This window comes from Liolophura sinensis, chromosome 7, assembly GCF_032854445.1.
Source record: "Liolophura sinensis isolate JHLJ2023 chromosome 7, CUHK_Ljap_v2, whole genome shotgun sequence".
Classification (NCBI taxonomy): Eukaryota; Metazoa; Mollusca; class Polyplacophora; order Chitonida; family Chitonidae; genus Liolophura; species Liolophura sinensis.
In genome coordinates, this window is record NC_088301.1 from 30,148,472 (window position 1) to 30,163,628 (window position 15,157).

Sequence of the window (15,157 nt, forward strand, 5' to 3'; positions counted from 1 at the left end):
CATCCTCTCACCAGTCTTACAAACAGGTCCAATGACTGCCATCCATGCCCTTACCTGTCTTACAAACAGGCCCCATGATTTACCTCCATGCATTCACTTGTCTTACTAACAGGCCCCATGAATGCCCTCCATGATTTGGGCTAAAGTCTTATAAACAGGGCATATGACTACCCTCCATGCCCTCCACTGTCTTACTAACATTCCCCATGAATGTCTTCCATTACAAACAGGCCCCATGAATGCCCTCTATGCGCTCGCCTGTCTTACAAACAGGCCCCATGACTGCCTTCTATCCACTCACCAGTCTCACAAAGAGGCCCCATGACTGCCCTCCATGCACACACCTTTCTTATAAACAGGACCATTGACTACCCTCCATGCCCTCACCTGTCTTACAAACAGGCCCGATGACTGCCCTCCAAGCACACACCCATCTTACAAACAAGCCCCATGACTTTCCTCCATGTACTCACTTTACAAACAAGCCCAATGACTGCCCTCCATGAGCTCGTCTGTCTTACAAACAGGCCCCATAACTGCCTTCCATCCACTCACCAGTCTCACAAAGAGGCCCCATGACTTCCCTCCATGTACTCACCTGTCTTACAAGCATGCCCCATAAATGCCCTCCATGCACTCACCTGTCTTATAAACAGGCCCCATGAATGCCCGCTATGCACACACCTGTCTTGTAAACAGGCCCCTTGACAACTCTCCATCCATTCACCTGTCTTACAAACAGGTCCCATGACTACCCTCTACTCACTTGTCTTACAGACAGTTCCTTTCCAACCAGCGGCACAACCCTGACAGCTGCCATCAGTGTGATGACAGGATCCAGTACCATCAACACAGTTTCCACACTCTTCAGCACAGTTACTGCCATAGAAGCCATCATCGCATTCTACAGAAAAAAGATTACAGGACTGAAGAACTATGTACACTATATTACTATCTACATCATGTTGCTTTTTTCGTTAGGATTTTCCTTCATTGGTAAAAGTGATGTTTCACTCAGTTAGATGCAACTTTTGTTATTATATGATGTGTTACACACACATGCCATGACGTCAAAAGACAAGCATTTTATGACGTTCCCATCCCTACTTCCCGCATCAACACACGACGTCATACAAGATGTCATATTCGTGTGAGAGATGAAAATGATAACCCACGTGACGTGAAGCCTTGTACACAAGTGTATTTAATAGCTGTTAAGCGCAGTACTAACTTTAGCCTAAGCTGAAGTCTCAATAGTTTTGTATTAGGCCAAGACTGGGGTTAAGATTTAAGCCTAGCCCCAGTAGGATAGCAGTTCTACTGCTTGTCAGCTGTTTCTAAACCTGATCCGTGACTAACTTGTACATCTCTAGAATACCCTTTGGGCATGAACAACTGATGAGGCAGAAATCATTCTCTTCCTTTTCATATAAACTGTTAACACAGTTCTAGACATGACAAGGTAATACATGAAATACAGATCCCTTGCAAGAAACTAACATCAGAATCCGATCATGATGTAACTAGCGGATGCTCGGATCACTGAACAAGTGAATGGGCAGACACACTCCAAAATCTGATCAGTTCCTATTCCAAAGTCTTGCAGAATTACATTTACTGGTAAACTTCAGACCAAGGTTAAATAATTTCGTAAAAGGGGTTCTGGGGATATCGTTATGTAAACAATCAGGGGCCTCCGTGGCCGAGGGAGTTAACACACCAACGCGGAGCATTGACCTAGGAGCTGTGGGCTGAAGTCAAGCTCATGCTGGCTTCATCTCCGGCCGTGCGTGTGAATAAGGTCTGACAGCAACTTGCCGACTGTAGTGGGTTTCCCCCAGGTCTGTCTGATTTCCTCCCATCTTAACGTCGGCCGCCGCCGTATATGAGAAATATTCTTGAGTACGGCATAAAACACCAATCAATGAAATAAATAAATAAATAAATATAAACAATAAATTCCTGAGATATCAAATTAGGAAAGGTGACAGCCTGCTTCAACACCAGTATACTGACGATCAAAAAGTAACAGGCATACCCTCACGAAAAGGCTTCAAGACAGATTTGATTAAATTTGGCCGAACAGCATTGGATCGAGATATCGCACAAACATGACAGACAGATTTTTAACTGCTACAATGTCACAGAACAGACAAACAGACATGTGAACTGACCAACCCCAACAGTTGATCAGTTCATAATGCCTTTCTTTTTAAAATTTCAACATAAATCTGACGAAATTTGTCTCAGCAGTTCTACATATATATAGCATGGAAAAGGTTATTGCACATTACAATATCACAATACTGATGAGCTTGATGAACTTGAGCAGCATAATGAGTAAGAAAAAGCTCAAAGTTGATCAATTCCCGAGACTCATGTCATGAAACTTGAACACAAATTTTTTGAAGACAAAGGCCATGGTGATCTCCGGAAGCTTGGTGACATGTATGGCACGAACACAACATATCTACATAATATTTAATATAATAACAAGCGCCATTTTCAAAGGCCCACAACTATGATAAGATTTACAGTACAGGCCAAAAATTCAGTTTCTTATAGGATTATCAGTGTACACAGTATACAAAGAAATAGATAGACAGATGACATAACCTTTCTCTACCCATTTGCACGCGAACAACAAATATAATTCACACGCCTTCAGTTTGAAACTTGGGCATGCTGTCCCTTTTATTTACATCTACACATGCTTGCTTAAATCTTAAATTATTTACATATACATCAATTAAACTGGAAGTTGTGACAGATCTGGGGCAGATCATGAACTTCTCTGGTTCCGTAATGTGTCACTTTGTGGCAGTTGTCTAGAATAAGTAAAAGTAACCCTTACCTGTCTTACACTGATCACCTAGGTAACCATCAGCACATCTTACTCCTCCCACATAGGGACACACTCCATTAACCGTATCACATTTATCCTTCCCACCTAGACAGTTCCCACATTGCTCTCTGCAGTCTCCTCCATAGTGGCCTGGCAAACACTCTGTGGCACAAAGAAAACAGATGTGAATATAAATGCAACAGGATGTGGATACACGATTACTAACAAGTGTCATATCTACACTCAGGTGGTCAGATGGTGGAGGTTTATACTGGACCATAACAGAAATAACTGTTATGATCATATTTGGTATTAGACTGCTTGGCAATAATTTATAACAATGTCACAGGGCTGCTGGGCTCTTTCATGTACATATACATGCTTTATTTACTGTGTTTGAATCTGTACTCAAGAGGTTTTTACTTAGACCAGTCAAGTTAATGATTAGGGGAAACCAGCCATGAATCATTACCCTTCACCAAGTTTATGATTAGAGGAAACCAGCCGTGAATCACCACCCTTCACCAAGTTTATGATTAGAGGAAACCAGCCGTGAATCACCACCCTTCACCAAGTTTATGATTAGAAAAAATACAGCCGTGAATCACCACCCTTCACCAAGTTTATGATTAGAGGAAACCAGCCATGAATCACCACCCTTCACCAAGTTTATGATTTGATAAAACTAACCGTGAATCACTACCCTTCACCAAGTTTATGATTTGATAAAACTAACCGTGAATCACCACCCTTCACCAAGTTTATGAATAGAGGAAACCAGCCGTGAATCACCACCCTTCACCAAGTTTATGATTAGAGGAAACCAGCCGTGAATCACCACCCGTCACCAAGTTTATGATTTGATAAAACTAACCGTGAATCACCATCCCTCACCAAGTTTATGATTAGAGGAAACCAGCCGTGAATCACCACCCTTCACCAAGTTTAGGATTTGATAAAACTAACCGTGAATCACTACCCTTCACCAAGTTTATGATTTGATAAAACTAACCGTGAATCACCACCCTTCACCAAGTTTATGATTAGAGGAAACCAGCCGTGAATCACCACCCTTTAATAAGTTTATGATTAGAGGAAACCAGCCATGAATCACCACCCTTCATCAAGTTTATGATTAGAGGAAACCAGCCGTGAATCACCACCCTTCACCAAGTTTATGATTTGATAAAATTAACCGTGAATCACCACCCTTCACCAAGTTTATTATTAGAGGAAACCAGCCGTGAATCACCACCCTTCACCAAGTTTATGATTTGATAAAACTAACCGTGATTCACCACCCTTCACCAAGTTAATCAGCTGTGAATCACTACCTCCACCAAGTTTATGATTAGAGAAAAAAACAGCCCTTGAATCACTACCCTTCACCAAGTTTATGATTAGAGGAAACCAGCCTTGAATCACCACTCTTCATCAGGTACATGGCAAAGCTGCAGCCAAGCTGGCAATGGCTGCATTCAAACCTGTCACTTTAATATATAAATGCAGGTACACTGATAAATGATACTTACCTGTCTTACATAAGTTAGTGTTGTAACCATCAGTACATCTTACTCCTCCCACATCTGGACATGCTCCATTAACCTTATCACATTTATCCTTCCCACTTCTACAGTTCCCACATTGCTCTCTGCAGTCTCCTCCATAGCGGCCTGGTGAACACTCTGTAGGAAAAACCCAAACGCCAAGTGAATAGGACTCAATTATAGGCCAGTAGGGCCAAAATTCTTAGATATGTACAGTAACATCTTTAAATTGAATGCTTATCTCTTTAATTGCAAAAGTGGAAAACAATAAGAAGTTGCACCTTAATGCAAAGAAAACATACATTCTGCATTTCAGCCAGTGGTGTTCAAGATATCAGCTTTCATATTTGGGTCATACCATGTCTGATTTCATGTCTCCATAGTGGAGATAAAAGCTGAAAAGCAGGCACCCAAGCCCGAAGTCTCTCTGCTTCATAAACTGTATCGACTGAATCGACTGTAGATTTCTTGTCTTTTTACGAACACAAGAATATTGAAGAATTATGCCATAGTATATAATCTCCTCTAAGTTCAAATTTTTTTCTATATAATGGGATAAAACAAGCTCTTTTGGAGTTTTATTCCCACCAGATTCGTACCAGCAATACTATCAATATGTTTTAGTTTGCAAACCTTTATGCCTACTGATGTAAAAATGTACCCTATGATTCTGGTGAAATAACAGACAATTCAAAAATTCAATTGCACATTACATGAATATAAAAAAGAAGAATTTGCACTTGGTTTTATACAATTAGTCCTAGACAAAAACTCCTTAAGCTCAGGTTTACCATGTGTAGGCTAGGCTAGCTCACCTATCTTACACATGTTCCCATCCCAGCCTTGGGCACATCTTGGTGTCTCTGTTCTTGGGCACCACCCATTCACTCTGTCACACTTATCTGAGCCACCTGCACATTGACCACAATCCTCCTCACAGTCCACACCATATGTACCTGCTGGGCAGTCTAATAACCAAAAAAAAAATTACCTTTGTTTTGGCAATTTAATTATAACATAATATGTTTTATCCAGTCACAATTACAGAAAGTCTTAAATGCAATTATTTTCATTCATCTATGTAATGATTTTTAAGGGAAATGGACATGTTTAAAATATCATTCCACTGTTATCCATACTTTCATCACACTTCATTCCTGGTATCCGGCCTGACACCTCGGATCCGGTGACCTATCCGGACATTCTCCTGTTGTTCTGTCACAGACTGTTCTTCCCCCAACACAGTATCCACATCTCTGCCCACAGTCAGGGCCATACTCTCCTCCATCACAACCTGCAGACAGAAATGTACAGTCATACCTCAGTTGTTTTTTGTCACAGACTGTTCATGTAGATATATGTACACCAAACAAGCATGACATACGAGAACATATGCATTACCTCTGACTTTTAGTTTTGCAACAGGCACAAATTCACAAACAGACATCTCCACACAGGACGTGAATCATGTCCTTTCAATTCAGGCCCCTTGAATCAACAGAACAGCCCATATGATAAAATGTAAAGAAGCCCAAGTTTCGATACATGTAGGATGTAAAAAAAACACCGATCAAAAGGTTTAAAACGGCTGCTTATTTGCAGCAAAACACACTGTAAATATCACATGTAATGCTTAGATGCCATATCATCCGGCTGGCTCATAGTTATACTCTAAAAATTTCTGTCATTTCTGTGTCACATTGACTATAATGATTTGAGATCTGTTTCATTCTTCCCAGCTTAGGATTCAGAACATATATATTTGTGCCCTAGCATTCACTAACCCGGAACTGTCACTTCACATATACTGTCCTCAACATTATAAAATCTTGTTTTAATCAAGTACAGGTATTTTCATTTTCAGATTACTTACTTGTTTATGAATGATGAAAACCATCACGTCAGAATTAACATGAAGGTTAACTGTAAAAGACACACTGACACTTGTATCCGAACATTCGTACTTGGCCTAAATTTACTGTACATGTGCATCACGGATATGTACATGTACACCACGGATATGTACATGTACACCACGGATATGTACATGTACACCACGGATATGTTCATGTAGAACACAGATATCTTCACCACCTATAAGTACATGTACACCACGAATATGTACATGTACACCAATAATATGTACATGTCCACCACGAATATGTACATGTACACCATAGATATGCACACCACGTATTTTTACATGTGCACCACGCATATGTACACCACGAATATGTACATGTACACCACGTATTTGTATATGTAGACCATGTATATGCACACCACGGATATGTACACCATGAATATTTACATGTACATTATGGATATGTACGCCATAAATATGTACATGTACACCACGCATATGTACACCACGAATATGTACAGGTACATCATGGATATGCTCACCATGAATATGTACATGTATACCACCACGAATATGTACATATACACCACGGATATGTACACCACACATATGTACTAGTACACATTGGTGGTGTACTAGTACACCATGGGTATACACACCACGAATATACACACGAACACCACGTATATGTACATGTACACCACAAATATGTTCATGTACACCACGAATATGTACATGCACACCACGAATATGTACATGCACACCACGTATATGTACATGCACACCACCAATATGTACATGCACACCACCTATATGTACATGTACAGTACAAATATGTGCACCATGGATATGTACCTGTACTCCACAGACATGTACATGTACACCACAGATATATACACATACACCACGAATATGTATATGTACACTACGGATATGTAAATTTACACCACGTATATTTATACATGTACACCACAAATATGTACGCCACGGCTATGTACATTTACACCACATATGTGTACATGTACACCACATATATGTACATGTACACAACAAATATGTACATGTACACCTCCGATATGTACATGTACACCACCGAATTGTACATGTACACCACAAATTTATAGACCATGAATGTGTACCTGTACACCATGGATATGCAAACCACAAACATGTAGATGTACACCACAAATATGCACATGTAAACCACGCATATATACATGTACACCACGAAGGTGTTCATGTACACCATTGACATGTGCATGTACATTACGGGTATATACACCACGAATATGTACGTGTACAGTAGTGATATGTACACGCACACCACGGATATGCACATGTATACCACGAGATATGTACACCTACACCAGAGATATCCACACCACGGATATGTACATGTACACAGCAGATGTGTACATCTACACCACAGATGTGTAATGTACACCACAAATATATACACACCATGAATATGTACCTGTACACAATGGATATGCAAACTACAAATATGTACATGTACACCACGAATATGTACACCACGGATATGTATATGTACACCGCAGCTATGTAGACCACGGTTATGTACATGTACACCATAAATATATACACCATGAACGTATATATACATGTACACCACAAATATGTACATGTACACTACAAATATGTATATCTACACCACAAATATATGTGTACCCTAGAAATATGTACACCACGGATATGCACATCTACACCACGAATATGTACATGTACACCACGAATATGTACATGTACATTACGGATATGTACACCACGAATATGTACATGTACTCCACAAATATGTTTATGTTTACCACGGATATGTACATGTACACTACGGATATGCACACCACGGATATGTAGATGTACACCATAGATATGAACACATGAATATGTACATGTACAATACGGATATGTACACCCACAATACGGATATACATACCATGGATATGTACGCCACAGTTATATGTATGTACACTATCATTATGGTGATAAACAACACGTTCTGGAGCATTAACATTTCCTCATTTTTGCAACTACTATAAACTACTGTGCAAGAAAAAATAATGATCTTAATATGTTAGCATCAACCAAGTGCTGCCCAACAATTAGCCCCATGATTGGTATTTATGGAGATCAGCAAATTTTTTACACTTCCAGCCAATTTTGGACAAAAGCAAGTAGGAAATATAGGAATTCTACACCCCAAAAGTAGGAGGTTAATAGGAAATTTTGGGGAAAAATAGGAGAATTATAGGAATAGAAATAGGAATATCTTAACACTATAATTATAATGGGCCAGACCACCCTTTTCAGACCCTGACAAAGCTCTCTTTATTCACAGCAAAGCGAAAATTAAAAACAGAAATGAAGACGGGCTGCAAGTCATAAAATACAAAAAGTCTTCTGTTTAATTGACTGGAGGACAAAGAAATGACCACATAACAACTACAGTTGATGGTCATACTCTATTAATGGATGCCTTAGTCAGCAGACACCTTTCTTTTGCAATAGTCTTGCCAATAATGGTAAAGATCATGTCAACCTCACAATTGTCATGACACTAGTTTCCAACACACTCTCAAAGATGTTATTGTCCCTCTTCAGTGATCTGCATGTTAAGGCCTATTGCTAACTATGTCTCCATTTCCACCCCTTTCTTTAGAGTTACACATGCGCAATTCAGGTCATTGGGTCCAAGATTTTGTCTCCGAACTGAAAGAGCACTGATTGGGTAATACTGCCACACAGACAGTTTAGGTTGTTCATACAGTATAAAGATCTGCACTGCTATTTTGCACCCAGTTTAAATCTATGAGAATTTTGTGTGTTTTGGATAGAACTGAAAACTGTTTTCCCAATGTTACTACCCCCAACCTCCCTCCCCCCGGGAGGTTGCCGAAGTAACAAAATGTTATGACTTCAAATTCCAGCAAGCACAGCTAAAAATATGGTGGTCATGCCAGGTTGATTTTTTGATAAAAATGTGCATAGCTAGACAATATACACAGCCAAGATTGTAATTGACAGGGAGTGATACAAACACCATCACGAAGTGAAAAACAAAACGGAGAATAACAAAGCATTAAATGGACATTGCTTAATAGACAACAGAGAATAAACAACAAAGAATGCAATGGACATGGAACGGTAGACAATGTAGAATAAACAACAAAGAATGCAATAGACACGGGGCAGTAGCCAGTGGAGAATAAACAACAAAGAATGCAATGGACATTGGGTGGTAGATAATGGAGAATAAACAACAAATAATGCAATATACACGGGACGGTAGACAATGGAGAATAAGCAACAAAGAATGTAATGGACATTGGGTGGTAGATAATGGAGAATAAACAACAAATAATGCAATGTACATGGGACGGTAGACAATGGAGAATAAGCAACAAAGAATGTAATGGACATGGGACGGTAGACAATGGAGAATAAACAACAAAGAATGCAATGAGGTGACAGACAATGCGGAATATACATCACTGACCAGTGTGGTGGCATGGTATGGTACCTGGCGAAAGTAAGAGGATATATATTTTTGAGCTTGAAGTTGACAAAGTGTGTCAGATCCTGTCAGTTACATTTTTGCCTCTGTATTCTCCTGTGCCTTCCCATCACACCACATTAGCTATATTTTTGTATTTTGCTGTGTATTCTCCATTGTCTATCATCGCATTTCCATTATTTTCTTGTCTGTTCTCCACTATCTATCATCCCATTTTCCTTGCACTTTACAGTCTTTTCGTCATTGTCTATCATCCCATTTCCATTAATTGCACTTTGTTGCTTATCCTCCATTGTCTATTATCCCATTTCCAGTGCTCTTTGCTATATATTCACCATTGTCTGTCACCTCATGTTCATTGCATTCTTTGTTGTTTATTCTGCCTTGTCTACCAATATCATGCAATGTTCATTTAATTCTTTGTTATTTGTCCTTTATGTTTTTCACTTCGTGATAATGGTTTTATCACCACCTGTATATTACATTTTTGTCTATGTATTCTCCATTGTAAAGCTATTTCATAATCCTAGTTATATTCTTTGCTGTTTATTCTTTGCTGTCTATCACCCAGTGTCCAAAGTATTCTTTTGTTTATTTTTCTTTTGTGCAACACTCCATGTTGACAGGAATCATTGCTGTTTGTGAATAAGTCTGTGTCTCTTTGCTTTCTTTGTTCTGTGCTATTTATATCCACTGTCCATCAGTCCTTGCCAGGTGCACAGTTTGTTGTTTATACGCCATATTCTATCACACCTTGTCAATTACATTCTTGTTTGTGTATTCTCCATTGTCTAGCTATCAACTAAATGTAGGAATGTTGCTTTTGACAAAAACGTATTAAAAAGTTGAAAACCTATAAAAAAGAAGGCTAGCAAGCTGTGTCGAGCTGCCGTACAACATCTACAGAATAAGGTACCTCTGGCCAGTGATATTTTGAAGGATGCCAAATGTTTGAATCCGCAAAGCTAACTGGTCCCTTGATTCAGAAGAAGTCTGTGCCAGCAGTTGAGTTAAGGACATGACAGTTCTGTCACGTTCTGTCTGGCTTATGGATTGTGAATGTACCATGAACAAAGTGTACCTTACAATATGTCTCAAGGTTAAACAGCGCATCGATTGATAGTAAACATCCCAGAAGTATGTTTTGGTTAAAAGACTGATCTCCACACAATAATCATATGACTGATAGTGAAAATCCCAAAAGTATGTTTTGGTTAAAAGGCTGATCTCCACACAGTAATCATATGATTGACAGAGAACATCTCAGAAGTATGTTTTGGTTAAAAGGCTGATCTCCACATAGTAATCATATGACTGACAGAGAACATCCCAGAAGCATGTTTGATTAAAAGACTGATATCCACACAGTAATCATATGACTGATAGTGAACATCCCAGAACTGAGCTTAGGTTAAAAGACTGATCTCCACATAGTAATCATATGACTGATAGAGAACATCCCAGAAGTGAGCTTAGGTTAAAAGACTGATCTCCACATAGTAATCATCTGACCAAAAGAGAACATCCCAGAAGTGAGCTTAGGTTAAAAGACTGATCTCCACACAGTAATCATGTGACTGATAGTGAACATCCCAGAAGTGAGCTTAGGTTAAAAGACTGATCTCCACACAGTAATCATATGATTGATAGGGAACATCCCAGAAGTATGTTTTGGTTAAAAGACTGATCTCCACACAGTAATCATATAACTGACAGAGAACATCCCAGAAGTATGTTTGGTTTAAAGACTGATCTCCATACAGTAATCATATGATTGATAGAGAACATCCCAGAAGTATGTTTTGGTTAAAAGACTGATCTCTACACAGTAATCATATGATTGATAGAGAACATCCCAGAAGTATGTTTTGGTTAAAAGACTGATCTCCACACAGTAATCATATGACTGACAGAGAACATCCCAGAAGTATGTTTTGGTTCAAAGACTGATGTCCACAAAGTAATCATATGATTGACAGAGAACATCCCAGAAACATGTTTGATTAAAAGACTGATCTCCACACAGTAATCATATGATCGATAGAGAACATCCCAGAAGGGAGCTTAGGTTAAAAGACTGATCTCCACACAGTAATCATATGACTGATAGAGAACATCCCAGAAGTGAGCTTAGGTTAAAAGACTGATCTCCACATAGTAATCATCTGACCAAAAGAGAACATCCCAGAAGTGAGCTTAGGTTAAAAGACTGATCTCCACACAGTAATCATGTGACTGACAGTGAACGTCCCAGAAGTGAGCTTAGGTTAAAAGACTGATCTCCACACAGTAATCATGTGACTGATAGTGAACATCCCAGAAGTGAGCTTAGGTTAAAAGACTGATCTCCACACAGTAATCATATGATTGATAAAGAACATCCCAGAAGTATGTTTTGGTTAAAAGACTGATCTCCACACAGTAGTCATATGACTGACAGAGAACATCCCAGAAGCATGTTTGGTTTAAAGACTGATCTCCATACAGTAATCATATGATTGATAGAGAACATCTCAGAAGTATGTTTTGGTTTAAAGACTGATCTCTACACAGTAATCATATGATTGATAGAGAACATTCCAGAAGTATGTTTTGGTTTAAAGACTGATCTCTACAAAGTAATCATATGACTGATAGGGAACATCCCAGAAGTGAGCTTAGGTTAAAAGACTGATCTCCACATAGTAATCATCTGACCAAAAGAGAACATCCCAGAAGTGAGCTTAGGTTAAAAGACTGATCTCCACACAGTAATCATGTGACTTATAGTGAACATCCCAGAAGTGAGCTTAGGTTAAAAGACTGATCTCCACACAGTAATCATATGATTGATAGAGAACATCCCAGAAGTATGTTTTGGTTAAAAGACTGATCTCCACACAGTAATCATATGATTAATAGAGAACATCCCAGAAGTATGTTTTGGTTAAAGGACTGATCTCCACACAGTAGTCATATGACTGACAGAGAACATCCCAGAAGCATGTTTGGTTTAAAGACTGATCTCCATACAGTAATCATATGATTGATAGAGAACATCCCAGAGGTACCTCTGGCCAGTGATATTTTGAAGGATGCCAAATGTTTGAATCCGCAAAGCTAACTGGTCCCTTGATTCAGAAGAAGTCTGTGCCAGCAGTTGAGTTAGGGACATGACAGTTTTGTCACGTTCTGTCTGGCTTATGGATTGTGAATGTACCATGAACAAAGTGTACCTTACAATATGTCTCAAGGTTAAACGAGCGCATCGATTGATAGTAAACATCCCTGAAGTATGTTTTGGTTAAAAGACTGATCTCCACACAATAATCATATGACTGATAGTGAAAATCCCAGAAGTATGTTTTGCTTTAAAGACTGATCTCCATACAGTAATCATATGATTGATAGAGAACATCTCAGAAGTATGTTTTGGTTTAAAGACTGATCTCTACACAGTAATCATATGATTGATAGAGAACATTCCAGAAGTATGTTTTGGTTTAAAGACTGATCTCTACAAAGTAATCATATGACTGATAGAGAACATCCCAGAAGTGAGCTTAGGTTAAAAGACTGATCTCCACATAGTAATCATCTGACCAAAAGAGAACATCCCAGAAGTGAGCTTAGGTTAAAAGACTGATCTCCACACAGTAATCATGTGACTTATAGTGAACATCCCAGAAGTGAGCTTAGGTTAAAAGAGTGATCTCCACACAGTAATCATATGATTGATAGAGAACATCCCAGAAGTATGTTTTGGTTAAAAGACTGATCTCCACACAGTAATCATATGATTAATAGAGAACATCCCAGAAGTATGTTTTGGTTAAAGGACTGATCTCCACACAGTAGTCATATGACTGACAGAGAACATCCCAGAAGCATGTTTGGTTTAAAGACTGATCTCCATACAGTAATCATATGATTGATAGAGAACATCCCAGAAGTATGTTTTGGTTTAAAGACTGATCTCTACACACTAATCATATGATTGATAGAGAACATCCCAGAAGTGAGCTTAGGTTAAAAGACTGATCTCCACACAGTAATCATATGATTGATAGAGAACATCCCAGAAGCATGTTTGGTTTAAAGACTGATCTCTACACAGTAATTATATGATTGATAGAGAACATCCCACAAGTATGTTTTGGTTAAAAGACTGATCTCCACACAGTAATTATATGGCTGATTGTGAAAATCCTAGAAGTATACTGAGCTCAAAAAACAGTAATCATATGACAGACAGTGAACATCCCACAAGTATGCTTAGGTTAAAGAAATATTGTCCACAAAGTAACCGTTTGTAGCTGATAGCAAACATCGTTCAAGTAGCCCCTTTAAAAGATTTTATTGAGATAAGCAGATAATCTGATATTAGAATTTGATCATCATCCCTGCAGGATGTTACCTTGGGATACAGTCATACAGTACATGTGTTTGCCATCAACGATGGAATATCCCTCTCATGTTTATGTACTCAACACGTGTGCAAACCCTGATCTCATTACCTGCAGTACTTTGTAAAATACAACCCCTAACATTTTGTTCAACACTGCTTTCCCTGTTATAACACGCTGACGCTCAGGGTACGACAACAACTAAAAATGATGGAAGAGAGTGAAATGTCATTTCCAAATAGTGCAGTTTAATTTGAGCTTTTTTTCTTGCAAAAAGGGTATTTGAAAATATTTTTGCATGGCGGGTATTTGGTACCACGTCTAATTTCCATACATTAACCACATAATTGATATACACCTTTCGGGTAATATAGTTTTTGCATTATAATATTCTAAAGAAGGTTTAGAATATTTAATATGAACATTATTTTAACTTGTAATGTTTGGTATTAATACTGCTTAAATATGGCATATGTTTGTGTATTTCCCTTTGACTTACCTATATTACAGGAGGGTCCTTTATATCCAGCCGCACATTTGTTATCAGGGCATCTGCCATCGGTCTTGGCACACTGAACTCCACCCAGGCAAAAACATTTCTGAAAACAGTGCTCCCCCCACGCGCCGTTCCTACATTCTGAATAAACAACAAAAAAAATTAATGGATTAATGGATCATTCAGCAATTACATACAAAAAACTAGGGTTATGAGAAACGCAGCACCTCGACCATCAGTGCTTCAGATTAAACAGCCACAGATTAAGTTGACTTGACATCGGACGCAAACTAGAAAAGTACAGAAGAACAAAACTTGGTACTTCTACACAAATTCATATATTATTTCAGATCTAAAAGGTCTGCAAGGCCATATTTAAGCTTAAAATGCGAGGTGAAGTAGAAGTGAAAACTATAAAACTAGTTTACTCAAACATTAAACTTTATTATAGGATCTGATAATGTGGTAGAAAAAAATTCCAGTAAAAC

At 38.6% G+C, this 15,157-nt stretch overlaps 1 protein-coding gene across 1 annotated transcript in view; it reads right to left on the reverse strand.

Annotated features, from left to right (window-relative positions):
• LOC135470833 (multiple epidermal growth factor-like domains protein 10) overlaps positions 1–15,157 on the reverse strand; it is a 77,066-nt gene that overhangs the window by 12,936 nt on the left and 48,973 nt on the right. Inside the window, exons 9-10 of the mRNA XM_064749878.1 lie at positions 2,855–3,007; positions 767–904 (exon numbers count right to left, since the gene is read on the reverse strand). Coding sequence (XP_064605948.1) covers positions 767–904; positions 2,855–3,007 — 291 coding nt within the window. The remainder of the gene's footprint in view (positions 1–766; positions 905–2,854; positions 3,008–15,157) is intronic.